This window comes from Rhinoderma darwinii, chromosome 11, assembly GCF_050947455.1.
Source record: "Rhinoderma darwinii isolate aRhiDar2 chromosome 11, aRhiDar2.hap1, whole genome shotgun sequence".
NCBI lineage: Eukaryota > Metazoa > Chordata > Amphibia > Anura > Rhinodermatidae > Rhinoderma > Rhinoderma darwinii.
The window spans coordinates 41,673,413-41,698,061 of NC_134697.1; the positions used below are offsets into that span (position 1 = coordinate 41,673,413).

The 24,649-nt window shown below is 39.0% G+C and overlaps 1 protein-coding gene across 17 annotated transcripts in view; it reads left to right on the forward strand.

The window, feature by feature from the left end:
* The window catches only part of ANK3 (ankyrin 3), a 520,456-nt gene that overhangs the window by 377,549 nt on the left and 118,258 nt on the right, over positions 1 to 24,649 (forward strand). For all 17 annotated transcript variants that reach the window (XM_075841157.1, XM_075841158.1, XM_075841153.1 and 14 more), the window contains 9 exons: positions 5,630 to 5,728; positions 6,916 to 7,014; positions 9,988 to 10,086; positions 11,619 to 11,816; positions 13,627 to 13,725; positions 15,080 to 15,178; positions 17,304 to 17,501; positions 20,937 to 21,035; positions 23,268 to 23,366. In XM_075841157.1, the coding sequence (XP_075697272.1) occupies positions 5,630 to 5,728; positions 6,916 to 7,014; positions 9,988 to 10,086; positions 11,619 to 11,816; positions 13,627 to 13,725; positions 15,080 to 15,178; positions 17,304 to 17,501; positions 20,937 to 21,035; positions 23,268 to 23,366 (1,089 nt within the window). The remainder of the gene's footprint in view (positions 1 to 5,629; positions 5,729 to 6,915; positions 7,015 to 9,987; positions 10,087 to 11,618; positions 11,817 to 13,626; positions 13,726 to 15,079; positions 15,179 to 17,303; positions 17,502 to 20,936; positions 21,036 to 23,267; positions 23,367 to 24,649) is intronic.

The following is a 24,649-nucleotide window of genomic DNA, read 5'->3' on the forward strand; positions in this document are numbered from 1 at the left end:
ACTAGCAGTTTAAGATAAAGAAAAACATAATAAAGGTGTTTTTCCACTACTATTATATTGCTACTATTATTATAAGCAATGATATGCCCTCACTTGTTCATTTAGTGGGGAACAGACTGGCGACATTTTCACAGATTCTCAGAATTAAGGGGCCGCAGCGATAGTTAAGCACGGTTGCTTCTTCACAGTTTCACAACCTCCGTTTAATAGAGCAGTGTTTCAGTTCCCTGCACACCGAGTGGCCAGGAACACCGCTGTGCAATGGAAAATCCGGAGGATGGATCGGCAAAAATCTTAATGTTATGGTTTATGGGAATATCCTCTATCACCCTGGTGCCCAACTGTGATCTGAGAGCAACATTTACCTCATCAGTGGACTCCACCTCATGTTTTATAATATGAGGGTGTGGAAGTCATGACATATATGTAATAGGCACAAGCATTAAAGGGATTAGAAAAACTTGGCTGCTTCCTTCAATAAACAGCGCCCATCTGCCCATGGGATGTATGGGGTATTGCAGGTAAGCTCTATTGAAGTGAATAGGGCTGAGCTGCAATAATACTCACAACTTGTGGACAGGTGTGGTGCGGTTTCCGGAAGAAAGCAGACGTGTTTTTCTAATCCTGGATTAGGAGTTGTCCCACCATTGAATATTATATTTATTGCATAGATCATAAAAATGTATATTAGTAATTTACATGCGGTTAAAAAAAACAATCCAGTAAAGTATTACAGCATTTACTTACATAGTATGGCGCCACTGTTTAAAGTGTATAGCTATGGTGGACACACATGCTTAGTCAGGCGCTCTACAGCCAGTTCTATGCATAGCAATTCTCTGTTCACTGCAGAGAAGCCAATGGAAACTGCTTTCTGCCCTGCTTGTCAGGAAAGGATCAGAACCTCTGCAGTAGCATGGCAGTATAGCTGAGGAGACTCCTTCTTCACAGCTTGTTAGGACTGTAAAGCTCAACACCCTGACAACAGATATGAACCATGCACTCAGTCTTAATGGTTTTATTTCATTATATTTTCATTGGTTTCTAAGGGAGTGCATACTGTGGATGACACACAGTATATACCTTCACTACTCTGCAACCCATGTTACCTATCTGCAGGAAAAGTAAGAAGGGTCTATATTGTCAGCTGCCAGTGGGGCAAGGAGACTGATTCTTCTCAGAGCCCGTCCCCAGCAGCACAGATTAGCAGCACCAAGGGGCACACAGGGAAACAAAAAAAGACGGGAAAGGTATTTTTTTATGCTATTAAAACTGCAAATTACTTTAAAACCGCTATTTACAGCCTTTCTAGACTTTTGGTATGAAAATGATTCATGGGATAACCCATTTTAGTAGATATAAAAAAATAATTCTATTTAGCACCAGCAGGGTATATATTGCATGTTATTTAATTATATATGTAAATGCTAGTGGAACATACTATTCAATTTACATGCCAAAGGCTGTCATAAACCTAGAATTAGATGTTTAAATTGGGGGAGGGCACATTTAAAGGACATTTACAATTTGCATCCAATTTTTGTATTGTTCTAATGCATCTAAAAAAAAAAAGTAAACTTGGACACAATTTAAAAAATCTTAATCTCCTATGCAAATCTATGCGTGTACATGGTTAGAGACTACAAACAAACCCTATACTCTGACCATGCAGTTCTGTGTTACTCCACCCCATCTAATGTTCTTAGGTTTGGAAGAAGCGGGGACCGAGGTAGTGGAATAACATGTGACTGCTTATAATTATACATAGCCTGTAAGGCCCTGTTTAAACCAGGCATTTTTTTTAGCATAAGGAAAATACTGCCATAGAGTGCCCTATCCTTGGCATGTTTTTTGCATTTCTTTATTTTTTCAGCATTTTTACCCTATTGTCTTCAAAGAGGATAAAAGCAGGTATAAAATGGATTTGTATTTTTTTAAACAAACCACAAATTCAGCTTTACAAAAAAACTTCCCGCTGCATCTAAATGGAAGGAAAAAAGGAAAAAAAATAATTTATGTTTATGAATCACAATTTAAAAGGTCCGATGTTTTTTATTTTTATCTTTTACATGTAGTATGTTTTCCACATAAGCAGTAGTTAGCAACAGATAGAAAAAAAAGTCACCCCAACATATTAAAACATGTATTTTTTTGCCACAATACACAAAAACAACCCCTTTTTAAAATGAAGCGGGCAGCTGATAACCACGGGTTTGGTTTCTGTAACCCTCGAAAAGTTAATATTGCCGGGGGTAGTTGTGGCTGACCGTACATATCCCCTGCAGTGACTGCATGTTGTATTCTTAAATAAATGGCCGACCATGTAATAGGTGGCATAGTTGGGCTGGGCCTGCCGGAGCAGGTGATCCACCTCTATAACATTTATATGCCAAAAAGTGCTTTGCCAAATTGGTTGTGTTATTGAGACACCCCATTTAAAATCATTACAGTATAGTAATGCTGATGTGAGTAACTATTAAGAACTACTATTTTTTATTTTTTTATTTTTTTAAGTTTCGGCAGTGCAGTTATCTCCTTTTTATTTTCTTGGCTCTATCAGCTAGGGAAATGTCCGTTATTGTGGCTGTATTTTATAAGATACACATCTTCGTTTTTGTATAGTTATATACTGTAGATATTTAGGAAACGTATCTGTTTCGTAATTCTGTATCTGACTTAATCAATGTTCTCCTCATTATACATGAATGCTCTTGATTACAGTAATTGAAACCACAAAGCAAGTTGAATTATGAAGTAGTATCATGTGGTTGTCTGTACACAGTGATTACCGAATATCCAGCAATGACAAAACATGGGTCACATTGTACATAGTACTAACATTAAAGGGTTTATCTATAGTTTCACTGTATTTTTTAGCTTCACGTTTTCCTGTCTATTAAAATGTTTGCTATGTATTTGGACTGGTAATGGTAATGAAATCATAACTTCCCATTACATCTCTTGTAAATAGTACTGGTAATCTCTAAATTGCCTTAAAGCGAATGTCCACCCTTGTACACCATTTTTTTTCTTTTTTAATCTAAATAAGCTACAAATTCTGCACTCGGCTTTCTCCAGCAGCCCCACAGAAAGTGAATGGAGCGGTGGCCGAGCATGCGCTGTCCAGCTTCACTCATATAGGGCACTCTGGGACTCCTGTTCTTAGGATTGGTGGGGGTCCCAGCGGTCAGAACCCCACCGATCAGACATTTATCACCTATCATGTGGATAGGTGACAAATTATTATGAGAAAACTCCTTTAATATATCTTTATATTGGTCTGAGCTCCGTTTTTAGAATACAAAGCTCAGAATCCTTTGCGTGGACACAGTTCTGTGGGCTAGATAGACACAGTATATACATCAGTGTATTTACTAATTAATATGCTCCTAAATAGAACATCATCTATAACTCGAAATTTCAGACATGACAACACTTCAAGGGTTTGTCCCATTTTAACAATCCTCTCTCTAAATGCAGATTTGCCGGAGATTTCCACTGCTTTATTTGCGTGTTCGACTTTTATACCCACTGGAAGCTGCGGGGAATATGTAATATTAAATAGCACCGCTTTTAAATGAATGGGTGACCGTGAAATACTGTACATCGTCATGTGGAGTCTACCAGAGCAGAAAACCGCTTTTTCCAACGGCTCTACTATGGATAAGAGAGGAGGGTCCCCAGCAGAGGAACACCCCTCTATGATGTACGCACATATCATGATCATAAAACCCCATTATACTGCAATCTGCCACTTTTCCTCAAAACTTGCACATGGAGGATCTGGAAGCTGAGATCTATTTTGTTATTTGGTATAGGTCCTCATACTGGAGAAATACTGATCTAATTAGGACAAGAACAATGAGGAGACCGGTGATTTTATTTCCCCAAAATGTATTAGTTCCTTTGCTTTATAAAGAAGGCGAATGCAGAAGTCCCTGTTTTGTAAGTCAGGAAGATATTCATTGATGAGCATCTAGTCCCTTCATGTCAGTTTTCAGGTACAGGGACCACAATTGCAGCTTTCTGTCGTAAGAATAACACCCTATTGTCCCAATAATTCCAAATAACACCATAGCTCTTCCTGGCCCCCCAAGATATAATGGGGTTAACTGCAGTCACACTTGAATATTCAGACCTTTGGCTATGAGGTTTTCCAGAACCATAACATCCTTTGGATTGGTGACCCCCCTCAATGTTTATCTTGTCCTTACATGCAGCTCATGCACATTCAAGTCAATGGCGCTGATCTGCAATGCCAGGTACTTGGATAAACAATAAAGGGGCCGTGGTTCTTTTGTTTGGATAATCATAGGGGTAGCAAGGGTTGGAACCCCCCAATTACACTGAATTAATGATAACCCCTTTAATATTGGTCTTAAATACGAAAAAGTTGTCTGCCCTGTGTATGGACAAGTCCTAATTTTAAGAAATAAAGTTTCAATATTTGCAAAGAACGTGTCAAAACATTTTGTGTTAAAAATAAAATTAAAAAATGTTTGTGCCTCACCATGCTACCTAAACTACGAGCTTTTATTGAAGTTCGATCAGAGTACACAGCCATCGTGCCAAGTCATCAGCACAGTTCAGTGGCGTGCAGCATTATAAATTTCTATTTTTGCTGAGCTTGGGGAATCCTTGCCCTTGGAACTGAAAAAAAAATCAGAATGTGACAAATGCAAGTGGTGCTGTGCTTTAGAAAGTTATGTATGTGATCCTACAGGGAGCACTTAATGGGATCTTTAAAAACTGAGGGAAAGTCCAAATGTATCCAAACTTTTATCTAGAAACTGTATGAAAATCCCTTCCGAGTTTTAAGTATTTATAAGAGGATCTATGGCCTACATAAAGCAGATACAACCACTTTTTGGATAATTGCGTAATCCATATTCATAAGTGAACACCAAAATTTGTCAAGGCAATAAATTTGGGCTTAAATACGAAAAAGTTGTCTGCCCTGTGTATGGACAAGTCCTAATTTTAAGAAATAAAGTTTCAATATTTGCAAAGAACGTGTCAAAACATTTTGTGTTAAAAATAAAATTAAAAAATGTTTGTGCCTCACCATGCTACCTAAACTACGAGCTTTTATTGAAGTTCGATCAGAGTACACAGCCATCGTGCCAAGTCATCAGCACAGTTCAGTGGCGTGCAGCATTATAAATTTCTATTTTTGCTGAGCTTGGGGAATCCTTGCCCTTGGAACTGAAAAAAAAATCAGAATGTGACAAATGCAAGTGGTGCTGTGCTTTAGAAAGTTATGTATGTGATCCTACAGGGAGCACTTAATGGGATCTTTAAAAACTGAGGGAAAGTCCAAATGTATCCAAACTTTTATCTAGAAACTGTATGAAAATCCCTTCCGAGTTTTAAGTATTTATAAGAGGATCTATGGCCTACATAAAGCAGATACAACCACTTTTTGGATAATTGCGTAATCCATATTCATAAGTGAACACCAAAATTTGTCAAGGCAATAAATTTGGGCTTTTGTGACTTGTAACTATTGCAGTGGCATTCTTCATCCTGTATACCTGATCTTTTACCTTGAACTTATGGAATGATATACTGTATGAGAAGTAGAACTGCTTTAATATGAAGCACCTAATGGATCTTTTCTGTTCAACAGAATGGCTTCACACCACTTCATATTGCCTGCAAGAAAAACCGGATTAAAGTAATGGAACTTCTTTTGAAACATGGGGCGTCTATTCAAGCAGTTACTGAAGTAAGTACAAGTATTGCGTTGACCCGATAAAAAACCGTTGGAGGTATTGAGAAGTATGACATGTCCTAAAGTTCACAAAAGAACCCTGGTTAGGAATAGAAGACCCTGATAGGTTAATAATGGTACAACCGATTCAGGAGCATCAGGGTCCAGGAATGTGTAATAGGGCAAAAAAGAAAAAAGAGGAACAGGGTTGAGGTATAGCCAGGGGGTAACACCCCACTAAGAGTAGCAGATGGAGTATATGTTTAAATTTGAATCGCTACCCAGAATGCAGCAGCCCTGAACAGGGTATTTGTTTACGATCACTTTCTCTGACCTGGTTGACCCTACCACATTTTAGATCGCTACCAAAGTATACCAGCCCCCAAAAGGGCCTTTATTTGCAATCACCCTCTTTATACAAAGACCTGCCCACAGTGAACATTGCCCTAAAAGATCGCTAATAATTGAAGGCGTGAAAATGGTTAATGGCAGCTCGACCACTTAAACCGCTATTCAGCCTTGTTCACACGGAGAAAAATTCATGCAGGATTCAGACACGTTTACCTCATGGGAATTTTTGTGAAATTCCACTTATAAGATGCCTCCCGTTGTTTTTAATAGGAAACTGCCCCGATGTTCGTACGGGGCGTATATTTCAGGGCGGAATTAAAAACCACGTCGCTTAGAAAAGAAGTGACATGTCACTTCTTGATGCGGTTTCTGCTGCGTATTCCGTGTGAAAACAGCTTTCTGTAGCCACACTATGATTAGCCCCATCGAATGGGGCCAATCTGTGTGGAGAACAGCAGCAGGTTTGACAGAAAAACCATGGCAGAAATCCGAAGCAAACATGAATCTCGGCCAAATCCACGTCTGATATGTCCACATGAAAAATCCTCCATTTAAACTTGGCCTTACACTAATCCTAAGTGGCTATAAATCAGCATTTCTACCTTTGCTCCCTTCGTCCCTCTGCTCTGCCTATGTGCCTTCTTCTGTCATTCACTTCATGAACCAGGAAGATCAGGATAGGGACTCTATGAAGATCCTTTCGTTGCTTCAGGGACCAAGTAAATGTACTTGATTATTTTGTGCTAGATGCGCCTCTGTTACTAACCTAGTTCATCAATGTTAATTTGACAACAATCTCGTGTAATATTACCAGCACATAGCAATAAATTGATTATATTTCTCATTCACAGTCCGGTCTGACTCCAATCCATGTCGCTGCCTTCATGGGACATGTCAATATCGTTTCTCAGTTAACGCACCATGGCGCATCACCCAACACAACCAATGTAGTGAGTGGCTTCGTTTATCACTAAAAGAAATGTAGCATTTTGTAGCACATTTACATGAATAGCACAGCCGAGGTTGCATTTTCTTACAACTCATTAGCATATGAAAATTTTTCCCTACGGTTTTACATAGGACTGCAGGTAAATCTATTGCCTTATTAATCTGCAAAAATAATGCAGTACCAATTAATGTAGTTATATTATACATTCAGCTCTGCTACATCTATCTTTATATTATATGTGCATGTATAGCAAATGAAAGCCTAACTCCCCCCATAAGTAATCTCCCTTCATAAGTCATTTTCAGAGACTATGAAGCCATGAGGAGTTATGGGAATTTGTCCTTCCGCCAGTGATGACTGTGTTCCCTGTGTCACTGGGACAGCAAAAGCAGCTCTACGCTGACCAAATCGTAAAAAAAAAAAAATTGCATTGCGATTAGGGTTGTATTTACATACTGGCAAATTGCTCCAGTGCAACAGCGAGTAGCTTGTGTAGTTTCACTCACTAGCCAGTAAACTGGGTGATTTTACTGTTAAAAAGTGAAGGTTCACCATAAAAATTTATATTGATAAAACATTGGTTAACCAATAAATAAACACAGTTGTAATATACAGTACTTTTAATAGCTTTTGAGCTTTGCCTCTTGCAGTGTGTGACTGTGTAGTCTAAAGATTCCTATATGCCTTCTGTAGCTGGGCGGGGGCGGTCCAGACTACACTGCCAGACTACTTACTGTACAGCTACATACAAATGTTTTTCATTTCAGCTCTGACCAGGACAGAAGGATTCAGGAAAAAAAAAAAATTTGTACATCGGTTATATTATGGACCTGTGTTGTGTTATTTTTCTCATGTATTCCTTGAGAAAAAAAATCATGGTACATCCATGCAATATTACATAGGTATTCTAACTGAGAGGCATTGCTCATGGAGGCACCAAACATTGGCACACAGAGTGCCTACAGGTTCCGCTGTACAGGTACAGGGATTGTCACTTGATTAAATAGTACAGTACAATTCTCTGTTAAATCTTGAAAAACATAATACTTTTTCAATTGCAATAATTTAAAAAAATAAAATAAAATTCTCGTGTCTTGATATTGCTGTTGCGCACTTTTTTAGGGTGCTCCCTGGTGCTCTTTTGATGCCCTCTCAGAACATCCAACTAATTTGTCTAGGGCTGGTAAGAATAAGTCACTTCTAGTCACCGATTCTTATTGGCTGGCCTACACGATAGCAGGAATCACCCCGCCGTCCGTGAATAGGAGGTTCTAGGCAGTGGAGCTATTGAGCATGTGTGTCCAACAACACTACACACATTAGGTGGACGTTCTGAGAAGGAATTAAAAGAACACCAGGGGGCGCCATAACATGTATGTAGCTGCATAAAATATATTTGCTTTGTGAATTTTAACATAAAAATTTAATCTGTCATCGTGGGACAATTACTTTAACACTTCCAAATTCAGTCTTGAGGGATGATCTTAAAGAAGCACTTCTGTCTAACCATGAGATTTGAATTACTGAGCCCCTATATTAGTATTATCAGTATACCGGTAACTGCAGTCTTGGAGGGGTGCATTATCCATAAAAGGTGAACTTCACAAGTAATAATAGGAGGTGTTAGACTTGTTGGTCCTGAGAGCTGATTTCAGGGACCACAGATCCTCAGCCAGATTTACAAGTCTAACAGACCTTTCTATTACGTCTGAAGTTCACCTTTGAGGGTGCATTCATATTCGTATGTCTACAATGCAATATTGGTGCTGCTTCATCCTGCACCATTACCGCTTTGTCTGAATGTACTTTTACTGATGATGCACCGTTCCAGGGTCACAGGAGAATTGGAAGTGCTGCTCTGGGGGCCGAACCATTCAAATCTCATGGTTACGTACATGTAATAGGGATACATTGCCCAAAACATTGACCTGCAAATAAACAGAATCTGGTTAGTGTAATGTTAATGACATTGTATAGAGTGGCTGTGGTACGAAGTGAGTGAAGTTTATACATTGCCAACAAAGAAGAGTTACCCGGCACATAATGTAAAACTGCATTTATTTTTAGAACTGATTAAGCTGAATGGTAAACATGATATTCTCAAGAGATAAATTTTTTCTTTTAAACTTATTTTCCTGCCAACAGGGATTGTTTAAAGTGCATGGGGTACACACATGCCCAGTTTTTTTTATATTGCATGACGTAATCCAACAGATTTATTTGTTTTAGATATTGATTTTCATTTTTTTTACCCATGTGTCATATGCAGCTGAGCTTATTTTAGATCTGAGTCATAATAAAAATAGTCTACTTACTGGATGTGCTGCTATTAATTTTCCAAGATATATAAATATGGTCTGTGCCTCTAACAATTTGCTGGGAACAAATTTCCTCCAATGATTAACATTGGTTCCCAGACTCATGGCAGATTTATTTTTCTTTTCTTAAGGCATAAAAGAATTTAAAAAAACATACGTTTCCATAGATGCATTTTATTATAAAATGCTAAATCCTATTTAATATATGTAAATGATTACAGTATAAGCGCGTACAACTTACACTGATGCAGAAGAATAAGTAATAATAGTAATGTAATAGTTTACAAAAATGTCTCTGGTGGTCATAACTGGCACTACAGGTCTTTTTTGTACCTATAAATTTTTTGGAGCATTTAGACAGGTTAGGCCTTAGGGTCATCGTTTTCTTTATATACTAAAATTAAATCCTCTCTGTATATTATAAAAAGTATATTTATTTACTAGTTGAAAATATCCAAATACGTTTACATGTGTGTAGTTAGGATTACACTATATACAGTTGATTGCAAACTTCCCACTTAACATATCTGCAGTGGTTTGCCATGTTGTCCCATCAGGAGGACTGATGTGATGGCCATCCTTTGCTGAGAAAATGTGTAAACCTTTATTGCTAACAGGTCGTTGGAATAACTGACTTGTTTCCTTTAATGTTCTAGAGGGGGGAAACGGCGTTACATATGGCCGCCAGAGCTGGTCAGTCTGAAGTTGTCCGATACCTTTTGCAAAATGGAGCTCAGGTAGAAGCTAAAGCAAAGGTAAGCAATATTGGAAATATATACATAATTATTTCTGATTTATTAACTGTTTAAAATGCCCTTAAACGGTGCTGGACAACTGAGGTAAGCAGAGGATTGTAACGGTCTGGTCCCTGCGATATCCAGGGAAAGAAGCAACTGGCTGTCCCCGGGTGCCCCTAGCTGGTCTGGTGATTGAGTCCCTGGGTTACATCTGGGAATAGATGGAGGCACGCTTGCTATAGGCAACAACAACAACAGGAAAAGTCAGCATAATTGTACAGGGAGGGTAGGATGAAGAGATGGGATCCCAGAGTGTAGTCAAACAGGCCAATTGTCGGTAACATAGGTAAGGCAGGTTCGGATATGCGGTACCGTGGATTAGACGTGAACTAGTTAGATGAACCCGTGGTCTGGTAACTTGGTCAAGCAGAATTGGGTATGCGCTACCGTGGGACAGAAGAGAGGATAGTCAAACGTGTCAGGGGTCATGTAAGAATGGTCAGGCAGGATCAGGATGCAGTACAGTAGAGAATCTAAGAGAGGAGCCATGAAAGCTGAATCACAACAGTCAGGTTCAAGCTCAAGTTCAATAGCTAGCACAAAACAAATTAGGATACAAACACTTATAGCTGCGACCAGTGTAACACTACTTTAAATATTTCACCCCTTCCTCTAATTGACCGGACGCTATGTACATGTGGCATTCAGCATTCTTGCCAGCTCTGCCACATGACTTATTGAAGAGTGCGTAGAGGTGGTGCTGGAGCGCAGACGGGTAAGAACGTTACAGGGATCCAGCCCAAGCCGAAAATTGTCTTCACAGCACATTTCACGTGAGGAAGATGGGAAACTCATGTGTAACATAAGTTTTATAAATTATGTACAACTACATACTGTTAAAATATGTTTCAATAACTTTTAAAAATGAAGGAAACAGAAGGGCATGCAGTACGGGAGCCAGGGTGGAGAAGGGTACAGGGATGGCCAAGGAAAAAGCACAAATTTATAGGAATTCTACACTGCGATATATTTTACATTCATTATGGTAAATTGTGGGACTGAAAAACATTTCCCATGATAAATACCCCATAAACTGTAATTATAAAGTGCTTAAATTATAACAGATATAAGATAAAACCGACAAAACAATGGGTAATAGGTAAAGTGGAGTCATTGATTGGGTTGGATGTGTCGTACAAATTGTGCTAAAGCGGTATATATGTTCTAGGCCAAATCCATATAACACTCACATTTTTTGTAGAGATCTACTGCTGATCCAACACGTGTTGTGGTTTCCTTCAGGTGTCATCTCTCGGTTGGGGGAAATGGGAGAAACAAACCAGCCGTGTTGGATATTTTTGTCATCTAACTTGTTTACCGTTAGAAAGAACAAATTCTAGGGGTGTCTAACAGCTACCTTCCCTTAGAAATCAAGTAGCGCATGCCTGGTATTCTTTAACCAGTCTACACCTCACTGCATGTATGAAATTGATAAACCTGTCCAAGTTATTCTCAAAATCTAGAAAAAGTCTGTATTTTTCTGTTCTTAGGACGACCAAACACCACTGCACATATCCGCTCGTCTGGGGAAAGCAGACATAGTTCAGCAGTTACTCAAGCAAGGGGCATGCCCAGATGCTTCTACAACATCTGGTTACACTCCGCTGCACCTGGCTGCCCGGGAAGGCCATGATGATGTAGCTTCTGTGCTACTAGAACATGGGGCTACCTATGCAATAGTCACAAAGGTAAGTTACAAGACGCCTATGGAAGTTTTAATATTACATACTCCATTTTTTAGCAGTGGATTGTGTTATTTAAAAAAAATTATAAAAATAAAAAATGTCAGAAAGAGTAATTCCAAAAACAATGCCGGATACTTCACATTAATGAGTAGGATCCTCTGTCCTCTTTAAAAATGATGCAACTTTACACAAGATCAAATAAAAGCAAAAAGCGTAGGAGTATAGAAACAACTTCCAGAGCCAGAACTTAAACCAAACCAGCAGTATGTTCTACTCACAGAGAAAAGTAGAAGTCTCTGGTCTGTGTAAGGAGCAGCCCACAGTGTACTACACATCATATATGATGACGAAGATCAGGGAGACTGCACGTACATACAGGTTAATGTGGTGATACATTTAGCAATTAGGTTCCACAAAATGTTTGTATGGACTCTATAGGAATATTGGTAAAAAAAAATCTGATTCCAAGTCTGTTGATGTCGAAAGAAAGTTGGTAGCTGATAAACTTGGTCCAAATGCAACCAGTTGTAGTGCCCTATAGAAACAGAATAGCAGATTTACACATACAGATTTGTTCTCTGATCTGAACTAAAAGTGACTGATCAGATAATCACCCTAAATGGGCAACTGATCAAATCCAATGGTAAACTTCCCTCATCAAGCCATGCCTAGATAATAAAGAGGCGCCCATGCTCTTGATCCTCAACTATTAGTTGAAGAAAAGAGCTGCGTCCTTGGAACATCTCAGCAGTCATTGAAAAACCAGACCCCCCCCCCATTAATTGTCTCTTGATATAACTGTCCTTTTCCCGCGTGGTTTGATGATACAGCCCATTAGTACATCCAGGAGAAATTAGATGCCCACATAAATTATGTCAGTGGAAAAAGCAAGAGGGGGCATGAAAGATATATATATATCGAAGTAAAACTTGGTGCATTTACCTAATATATCATATCAAGCCTACAAAAACAGGTCAATTAACACATAATCTTAATGAAAATATACAAAAGTTTATTAATTGCATAAAATTACAAACAGATAAAAAGCGAATAATACAATGCATGAAAAAGGCGTCTGACTGCAAAGAACATATATACAAAAGGTTTAGGCAATGATGAAAAATTACAAAAATATATATGATTATGTATCAAAATGCATGCATAGATCAATATATTAAAAGGGCAAAAGTCCATATATATTCAAAGGATTTTATATTGATGTTATATAAAAAAATATAATGATAATAGTAGTGTGTCAAGGTACATATAAGTGACAAAGGGCGAGTGCCCATATATACAAAAAGACCAAGGGATAAATAAGTAGTCGATTACAAAGGACAAACCATGTCTTGAAAAGTGTAAATCCCTAAGAAAACTGAAGACACACTAAAAAGCATGAAATGCCTGACATAAATAATGACATAAGTCCAGACCTACCCGTTTTGCAGCTCCTGCACTAGAGAAACGCCAGACCCGACGCGTGTTTCGGCGAGATGCCTTCGTCCGGGGGTATTCTGGTTGATGTTTTTCTTTTATGCATGTTCGCAGATTTTGAATCTTGTTTCACCGTTATTATGTTGCTTCATATAATGTTGTTATGACTGTATATTCTAGATATAGGTGTATGAGCCATTTGTTAGGGTTCCCGTGGTGTTGTTTCACATTGTAGATCACCGTTTGGAGAACCAAACTTTATGTAACTCTGTAATTATGAAGATAAATAAACTATGCAGAAATTAAATATGAAGCAAAGAGAGATATATCGAATGAAGAACAAAACCTGTTTAACCACTTGTAAAATGTATATTTACAGAAAGGATTTACTCCTCTACACGTTGCTGCAAAATATGGAAAGATTGAAGTAGCCAAAATGCTTTTGGAGAAAAACGCATCCCCGGATGCCGCTGGAAAGGTGAGTATGTGGCCTATTCCCCATGACTTATGCTGTTGCTCAGGCTTGGTTCACATCTGCCTTGGAGGTTCCATTAGGGGCCTCCATAACAGATCTGGAAATGCTGGACATAATAGTACCACATGCTGTGCTATTTTGTCCGGTAATCTGACAGACACTATTAATGAAATCCAATGGAACTTATTAAAGTCAATGCGTTCCGTAAGGTGCTGATGGTGTCCGACAAGCAATGGATCCGCCACTTTCGGTATTTTCGTTGTTCTGTTCCTATGACAGAGCAGAGAAATAGAAACACTAACACAGATGTGAACAAAGCCTTAACGATTCAAATTGTCAAACTTTGCCATTCAAAATACCAAGAGAACTATAAAGGTTACACGCCTTTCTAACAAATGTAAACATTATCTGCAACATCCGCTAGTTACGTACACCTCCCTATTTATTATGGGTCTTCTAAGTTTATGGAGTTTAACTTGGACACTTCCTGTTGTATAAAATTGCGGCCAGTGTTACTTCCTTGGGCATAAGGGCCCACACGCAGCTATAGAATTGTAAATTCTACTTTTATCATTGCACACAAACTATATAATTAGTAAAGATTGATTGGTTATTTGTGAATTAACCCAACAAGTGATGGACCCCACCAGCAAGTGATCCGGTCTCAAGTTCAGATGGACTGCTGATGGACCGTATGGCTAGTTCAATCTAGTGTTTTAGTGGGCTAGCAAAATTCTGATTGCACCTACTGTATCCGACTGAAAGTCCAAACGGTAATTTATAGTAATTGCCATTTTTGACCAATTATTGAATTGAGAACCCAAACTTAACATGGCCACAATTACCATAATGGTTCCGCTGCTGTGAAAAACCTATAAAAATAACTCCATAGTACTAACTTAGTAATTCTCTAACTATCTGATCCCAAGCAAGCACGTAGAAGTGATTCGCCCTTACCTGAAGTAGTGGTTAAAAGGCATAAATCTATAATATACTTATATAAAATAGAAATAAAGACTTACAAAATGCTAAAATGCAGAAGGCTTAATGTTGGTCAAGCATGTTGGTATTGGCCGCCACTTTGGGCTACAGTATGAGTAACCCAACATTGTTCTCTACTCACTCCGCTTTCTTCCCTGAGGGACACGGTATGCAGCAGTAACGTACGCTAACCATTTGGGATTTACAAAGACTTTCTCTTACTACCTAATATCCATATAATAAGATTCTCACGTAAAGAAATTACTCCACTCCATTAGCCTCATATTGGGCACACTATGCAGAATAAGAATTATACTTGACACCAATTTCCTTATTGACAAATTGTGTGACCTTTGTTGTTTCTGCATGTCTTCAGAGCGGTCTAACGCCACTGCATGTTGCGGCACATTATGATAACCAGAAAGTGGCGTTGTTACTCTTGGATAAAGGTGCATCACCTCACGGAGCTGCAAAGGTAAATGACCTTACATCATATGTGTATGAAAAAGGGTTGAGGGTAGTTTGCCTTGAAGGTCATAAGATTGGTAGATGTTTGACTACTAGATTCCTATGTACAGTAAGTTCTAAGATAAAATATGTTGATCCCCCCAAATGACAATGACTATATGTAACGTTTTTCTTCAGCATTGTCCGAATATTAAACTTGGCAACTCCAAGCAAATAATTACAGACAGCTCTTAGTAGCTTGGTCCATGAAGCTACCTGCAGCAATTACAGTTTTCTTCTGTCCTAAGTCCAGGGCGCTCTGCCAAAGCCAGCTGGTATTATATTTAATTGGTAATCACAATATACTTAAAAACACTGCTTCCCTTTTTTTAAGATATAGCGCTACTTTTATCCATGGTCTGTGTCCGGTATTACAGCTTTACCTCAAGACTGAGCGGCAATACCAGACACAGCCTATAAACAATAGTGGCACTGTTTGTGGAATAAAAGTAGCCCACTTTTTTCTAATCTCGTAAAATCCATTTAAGCAGTTTAATGGGTATATTGTTCTTAAAAACTATTGATAATGACTTATGTAGAAGGCCTTTGCAATGTTAAGTCCCAGTATTGGAATTCTGTACCAGTAGATTGACTCTCTGCGAGCAATTGAATGTGTCATTATGCTAAGACATCGAACAAAGCAATCATACCCTCACAGACAGTAAGCGGTGACTAATAAAACAGGAATTCATTTGGCATCTGAAAAACATGGTCTGTGGGTTGTAGCATGTATATCTGATATCTGCTGGCGAGAGTGTCCACACTGACCTTTAAATGGAAGGAGTAAATAGACTGCACGATAACAAAGTGTTATATATAGACTGCAGAATTTTATTAGGACCAGACAGAAGGTTGCAGAGACTCGTATTATTTTTTAACCTATGTGTAATTTATTTTAGACATTCTAACGTTTTATGAGCATTTTTCCTTAAAGTTAAAGGGGCTGTCTGGGATTAGAAAAGAAAACGGGTCTTCTTTATTTCCAGAAACAGCACTATTTTTGTCCATGAGCTATGTCTGGTATTGCAGCTAATGCTCACTCAAGCGAATAGGGCTAACCTGTAGTACCAGCTACAGCCCGATGCCAAGATTGGTGCCTGAGAGGCAGCCTGAAGAAGGTGCATCGTTCATCTCTCCCTAGACTGATATAGCAAAAAAATAAATAAAGCTGAATATTTAACTTATGTACTTATTTTTTGGGGCAGAAGAAGTGTGAAGCTGCTGGAGAAATGTTGTATTACATGGTGCTTGCTAAAAATGAATAGTCCACCATGTAGTACACAATTGCATCCAGTCCACCAGAGCAAAAAACACTCTTTACCATGGTACTCTACTTTAGCTACTAGAGGGTCCTGGGTGGGTCACCCACCTCTATGATATCCTTGTGCCTTAATAGGACATATAGACCTGGATTGTCCAGATGGGCAACCACTTTTTGTAAATGTTCTGTCCTTGAGGCATAAATACTGGTCAGTTGTCCTTGCTGCTGCTCTATGGCACCCCATCATCATTGGACACTGTGGTTATTAGTCACACACCAATCTGCTTCTTGGGTTTGGAATATATTAGGATCTGTTCCCATTGGCGTTTTTAGTTTTCCGTCAGAGGTTTCCGGTGTTATTCATTGTAAGAATATTGCAGTCTGCAGTAGTACTATATTTGCTGTCAAAACAGTTGGAACTCCAACAGAAACCTGACAGACCCCATTGTTATTCATTGGGCGTTATCGGGATTCATTTAAAAATAGATCCGGCATAGCTTTTATGGCTCCGTAATGAATGGAAGCCACAATGGTAATGTAAAGAAAGCCTTATCTTTTTTGTTTTTTTTTCTCTGCATGTGTGTTAGTATAGAACATCATATGTTTATTTTATATGTATGGACTATAACTCCATTGAAGAAAACAGCAGGGACCATTTTGAAGCTGGATAAAACCAGGAACATGACAGCTGGTTCTGCAGATGTTTAACTGTGAAGGGGTGGTCTGTTTCTCATGATATATTTCAAGACTTACAGGATAGTGTTTAGTGGGATGTATACAGTCTAATTTGTGCCATTTTAAAAATGATCACTCTTTGTCTGTTTCCTTCTAGAATGGTTATACACCTCTACACATCGCTGCAAAGAAAAACCAGATGGACATAGCTACCACTCTACTGGAATATGGTGCTGATGCCAATGCAATTACCAAGCAAGGAATAGCCCCCGTCCATCTAGCTGCTCAGGAGGGTCACGTGGACATGGTGTCTCTGCTTCTCACCAGGAATGCTAATGTCAATGTTAGCAACAAGGTATTAAAAATATTACATTGACCAGTATGAGATGAGACATCTTTATGTAGTTCCAACATATTCTGAAGAGCTATAAAATGAGGCTTCGGTGAAGGTTACAAAGTAATTGTATGTAAATCTCTGATGTCTTTTGAGGCCAGAAAATCTGGTTTGACTCCTTTCTTTAGAACTTAGGCAAATATCTGCCGGCACCTTAGGCAACAATTGTCACATTAAATGTCATTAGGTTGAGCTTAGAATTGAAGAGTTGCCAATATAAAAAAAGTAAAAGTTTTCAGATATTGGCCCAGTTAAGGCTCACCTCATATTACCAAAGTCCTATGCTCATGCCTTCTCCAGATCATGACAGTCAGCATGGTAGGTGTCATGGCCCACTCTATATGTTATATAAACATATAAATAGTCCTTCTGTATAATGATGTAACACATACAATAAAAAGCCACTATTATCCTGAAGGCTCCTACATTGTCACGAGAAAGCAGGTCGGAGAACCCCTGGGATATCTCCAGTGCTGGACCTTATGTTCATGTTGGACCTGGTTGTTAATGTGGAATGGCTGAACCTAGAACCCCTCAAAATAGGAATGCAAGTCACTTGCTAATACATTTTAGAGCTCTCCCCAAAGTAGTAGTCAGGTCTTTCCTCACCACAGGCAAAGATTGTTACCTTAGGCCCCATGCACACGACCGTAAAAATTCTCCGTAATTGCGGACCGTATTACCAGTTATCCAATTATCAAGTTTCTCAAGACCCTCCACTTGTCACGGGTCGAAACGTTGCCATTTTTTACTGGATGTTTGACCAATAAAAGAACATATTGATTCAAATTTGGGAGACGTGTGCTGCTGTTCAACCATGCATTTTCTGAGTATATCCTGCGGATATGTCATAAATGTCCTTCATGGGAAATCCCCATTAACCCCTTAATGACCCGCTTATTTTGGACCTTAATGACCAAGCCATTTTTTACGTTTTTCCATCGTCTCATTCAAAGAGCTATACAATTTTTATTTTTGCGTCGACATAGCAGTATAAGGTCTTGTTTTTTGCGGGACAAGTTGTAATTTTTAATAGCACTATTTTGGGGTACAGAGAATTTATTGATTAACTTTTATTAACTTTTTTTGGGGGGGGGATAGAAAAAAAAACAGCAATTTCGCCACACTTCTTTGCGTCCTAAATTTACGCCGTTTACTGTGTGGTATAAATAACACAATAACTTTATTCAGTGGGTTGTTACGATTGCAACGATACCAAAGTTTTACTACTTTTACACAGTGAAAACACTTTTTTTTCAAAATTATTTGTTTTTGTGTCTCCATATTTTAAGAGCCGTAACGGTTTTATTTTTTCGCCAATGCAATTGTAGGAGGGCTTTTTTTTTGCGGGACGACTTGTAGTTTTTAATCGGTACCATTTTGGAGTAGATGCGACTGTTTGATCACTTTTTATCACATTTTTTTTAAGGCTGGATTCAAAGAAAACTATTTTTGCATTGTTTTTTATTTTATTTTTTACGGCGTTCACCGTGCAGGTTAAATGATGTAATAGCTTTATAGTCGGGGTCGTTACGAACGCGGCTATACCAAATATGTGTAACTTTTTTACTTTGTTTTGTTTGTTAATATTAAAGCAGTTTGTAAGGGGGAAAAGTGGGTTTTTAATTTTTTTTTCACTTTTTATGAAACTTTTTTTTAAAACTTTTTTACTAGTCCCACTAGGGGACTTCACTACGCGATTATACGATCGCATTTATAATACACTGCAAAACTTATGTATTGCAGTTTATTACGGCCTGTCCGTGTAAAATGGACAGGAATCTGCTAGGTCATGCCACAGGCATGACCTAGCAGGCATTCGCTACAGGCAGACCTGGGGGCCTTTATTTAGCCCCCGGCAGCCATCGGAGACACAGACACTCGGTGATCTTATCGCCAGGTGTCAGTGGGATGAGAGGGAGCTCCCTCTCTCCAAAACCACTCAGATGCGGTGCACGCTATTGAGCACCGCATCTGAAGGGTTAAACGGGTGAGATTAATACTAATATCGATTTCACACGGTCGAGCAGGGACGCCTTCAGCTACCTCTGGGAGCAGGGAGATTTGATAGCTCCCTGCTCTGTTTACTTATTCCGATGCAGCGACGTAAAAAGTCCATTGCATTGGAATAAGGCCCGTTAGTGACCGACGTAAAAGCACTATGGGGCGTCACTAACGGGTTAAGTACTACGTACAAGATGACAACTCAGAATTTAGATTTTCATATTGCTTCAATTATATATATATATATATATATATATATATGTATATGTGTGTGTGTATATATATATATATATTAGTATATTCCTTCATTATTTATAATGTGCTAACATTTTGCAGCATGATACAGAAAACCGATCACACATCAAACATTTTTTAAGCCCAAACCAGAATTGGATCCAGGACAGGAGACACTTTAAGGCTTTCCTTTATATATTTCTTCTGTTTAGGTTCTGTTCCTGGTTTTGGCTTCAATATTACATGCAAAATCTGCATCAAATCTGCAGTGTCTGAATAAGGCCTTACTATTTAGTGTTATGTCTCTAATTTGCTCTACCTGAAAAACACCCTCATACACACACCACTCCACTGGACCATTTGCTCAGACAAGAGAGGAATTTGGATTGACTGTTAGGGCTCATTCAGACGAGCATGTTCATTGTCTGCGTGCTGTGCGTTGAAATAACTCACAACACACGGACCCAATTATTTCAATGGGGATATACAGACATGCGTTAGTTTTCACGCAGCGAGTGTCCATTCCGTCAAACTCACTGCATGTCCTATATTGGTGCGTTTTTGCACACCTAGTCGCCTATTGAAGTCTATGGGCGCGTGAAAACAACAAACGACATCCGCGTGCTGTATGTTTTTCATGCATCAGTTAAGTAATGCAGAGATATAAAAAAAAAAAAAGAAGTGCTTGCACGGACGTGAAAAACGCATGCCACACGCAACGCACACTGATGCCAATACGCACACAGACATGAAATGTCTGCCTTCTAATAAGACCCTAGGTAGCAGCCGTGCCAATATAAATACATCATTGTGTAGGAGTCATTTTGCTATGCCGTAGGTGAATTGAGTCAATTTGTTGGTCAACTAGGAAGAAGCTTATTTCTATAAAAATGTACCATTGGTTAGTCTACAGATGTCTGAAGGGTCTCTTTAAGATGCACGATCATGTCAAAAAGTGAGAATAACAGACCAAGAAGAAGTCATTGCACAATATCTGTCCCTTACCATTGGATTTGCTATCATGATATCCAAGTTAGGGCAGATAATGCAATGGCTGGGGTAGAATGCAGTGGTTCCAGAAAAAGTTTAATGACCAATTTATGGGGTAATACATGATAAATAAGCTGACTTTATACTAATATTTCATATCATTTATAGAGTGGACTGACACCTCTGCACTTGGCAGCTCAGGAGGACAGAGTCAGCGTTGCCCAAGTCCTCACCAACAACGGAGCAGTCACTGACTCCACAACTAAGGTATCTGCTATTTGTGCACTTCATGTTATAAAATAATATCTGTAGATGCTCAAGTCTTGTGTATGGGAAATTTCTTCAGAAACAGTTCAACAAAATGATTCATATTGAGAGTTCTATAAACTGGGCAACATCCTCTGGGTCAAGGAAATGTATAGCTTCTCCGTTTCCTGGAATGAGGATTAACTTTGTTGTTTTCTGAATATATTTATATAGCTGTGACAAATACGAACAAAAAGTTCATGGAAAACGCTAAATATTCATATGAATGATATTCTATTGGTATCGTCTTTCATTGTTTCCTCTGCTTTGCCGTCATGCAACCTCCGCTCATCTAGTCATAGAGGCTGTCCGGTTTCAGCAAATGAATCTTATTTTTTTGTATATTTAAAAGTTATACAATATTCTGATCTACTTTCTATAATAATTCCTCATGGTTTACAAGATCTCTGCTTGCGGTCATTCAGTAGGAACATTCGTTGTTAACTTCAAGTGGATCAAATTCTGTCCATGGTCACGTGATAGACACACAGGTGCCGGGATCGTTACAAGACACCGCTCTGATACACATACTATAACTGTGACGAGCTGTACACCTGTGTGTCCATCACATGACCATGGACAGAATTTTATCCACTGGAAGTAAAACAATGAATGTTTCTACTGAATAATAACAAGCAGAGATCTTGAAAACCGTGAGGAATTAACATGTACACCTTTGAAAAGGTTTTATTTCTTTTTAAATAAAAATGTGTATCCGTATGTTTGGTGCAACCTTCGAATTAGTTTTTATTAAAAATAATTTTTACTTTTTGAGATACAGCTGCTTTGCATCCTGTATACAGAGTAGCTGTATCTTGTGCTGATACCTGTATTGTCAGCTCAGCAGCACTGACGGGTTCAGTGACGGCGGGTCCTCACAGGATCGAGCAGTTACCGATCACATCTAAGTTCACAACTTAGATGTGATTGACACGCAGGATCCATCTGTTATTCGAGATACACAGGACCCACTAACACTGAATCCGTCAGTGCCGCTGACCTGACCGATTCAGGTATCAGCACAAGATACAGCTACTCTGTATACAGGATGCAAAGCAGCTGTATCTCAAAAAGTAAAAATAATTTTAATAAAAACGAATTAGAAAGTTGCACCAAATATACTGATACACATTGTAATTAAACAAAACAAACAAAAAAAAAACTTTTCAAAGGTGTACATAGCCTTTAATACAGAATGTATATTGGAAAATTATATAACCCAATTATACAAAAAAATAACATTAATTTTCTGAAACCAGAATAGCAAAAGGGGAGAACCTACTCACATTGTGTAATAGAAGTCACAGGCAGAGGGGCAGCTTGAAAGTTCCGGGCTCCAATGATCCAATGCAAAAAAAAAAAAGAGATTGTGTGATATATATGTGTGTGTGTGTGTGTGTGTGTGTGTGTGTGTGTGTGTGCGTGTGTGTGTGTGTGTGTGTGTGTAATATATATATATATATATATATATTTATATATATATATATATATACAGCCCTTAAAACTGGCAGAAACGCCCCTTTTGTGGTCCAGTATGTGGGACAATCTGGTGAAAAATGGGCAAGTACTACATGTAACCAATGGTGTTATGGCCTAGGTCTCGGGATTTAGACTGCTGGATCCCTATGCAAATGACTGCCCACTTATATTAGTATTGTGAGATGTCAGTTCCATGTTGACCAACAGCTTACAGGATGTCCATTATATATAAATTGCGGCTAGGAACCTGGACCAAGTCTAACAAGTGCCTATGTCATTAACAAATCCCCGACATGACAGTAATGTAAAATCATGCAGCAACATGTATTATTACAGGTACTGAGAACATGCAGCAACGTTACTTCTCCCGCAGTAGAGAAAGTTCGTTCTCACTTTGGTTCCTATTGTTTCTTTATGAATGAAATAATGATTTACATGGAACATGTATGAAGACATATAATTAATTTGTTCGTTTTAATTTTTATTTGCCATTATATTAACCAGCACACAACAGTTAACATTACAAAAAAAAACAGTCCAAACGGAGAAGGATGGGGGGTACGTGAGCCATTGTGTTATGAACAAAGAATATGTGCTCTAAGGCAATGTCATGTAGCAAAGCAAAAGAAAAAAATATAATAAGAAATGCCATAAATATAGATGTGGATGGAGGTGAGAGTAATGAGCTGTCTTTTCTTTATTCATGCTCTACAGATGGGCTATAGTCCTTTGCATGTAGCCAGCCACTATGGGAACCTTAAAATGGTGAACTTCCTGCTGCAGCATGGTGCCAAAGTCAATGCCAAAACCAAGGTGGGTTGTTGTTCCTATTACTTTGAGTAAAAAAGGTTCAAATAGATGAATGACATCTGTTTATTGAAGATAATTTTTTTTTTTCCTGGACTGGATTTGTAAAAAAGCCACATAGACTCCTGTTTTGAACCGCAGAGTTTTGGAGGAGCACTCGAAGGATCCACAGTACAGGGCAAAGCCACACATGGCGTCCTTATGGTTTTGGATTATGGAGTCAAGGACTCTGAGTGACTCTCAGTAACTTTGTGTGCCAGCTTATGGTGCCCTCCATGAGCCACAGTTTTCTCTGCTACCAGCACTGAGAATAGCTCTGTAATACGTCATGCGTTGGAGCACGCCACCATTTTTTTCATATGGATTTGTATTTAATCAAAGGCACACACAGGGACAGTATGGGCTGATAGCAGTCTTTGGGCATCATGTTACGAGTCCATAACATGGCAGTGTGCATGAACCCTAAGGTTTATGTATTAATGCAGCGGTACCCAACCTTTTTTGCACCAAGGACCAGTTTCATGCAAGACAATTGTTCCACGGACCGGCAGGGTGGGGGTCGATCACGTGCAATACAAAATACCCTGCAGACTGCAATTAAATGGAAATAAAATAAAAATGAAAACGTTTTTAGGGTCAGTTACGCTACGTAAATACTGCGGATTTTCCGCAACTAAATTAGTTGTGGAGAATCCGCAGCATAATACAGTAGCAGCAAAGTGGATGAGATAGAGCAAATCCCATCCAGACGCTGCGTAAATAGCGAGCGGAAAAATCGCTCAGAAATTGACATGGGGTGTGGAGTTTCATTCCGCAGCATGTCAATCGTATTTGAATTCAATGGGAGGTAAAACCAAATTACAAATAGTTGTTGCGCTTATTGTGATGGAATCGCAAAAAAAAAATTCATTTTATATTTATCCAGAATTCTGTGTTTCTTCTTCCAGGCCGGCCTCCTGGGATGACGTTTCACCCCGTGACCGCTGCAGCCAATCACAGGCTGTAGCGGTGGTCACATGGGATAAAACGTCATCCCAGGAGGCCGGCCTGGATGACATCAGAGGGCTGGCCTTCTGGGGTGACTTTTCATTCCATGTGACCGCTGCTGCAGCCAATCACAGACTGCAGCTGTCTCCTAGGCCATGGGCCATAACCAGGAGGCCGGCCTGCTAGCAGGCCGGCTAAATGCTGCAGTTCTCTGCAGCGGACATTCCGGGCGAAAAACTGCACCACAGTTTGGCGTGGTTTTTCACCCGGAATTCCCTGTGGCCACCAGGGTGGACACGAAG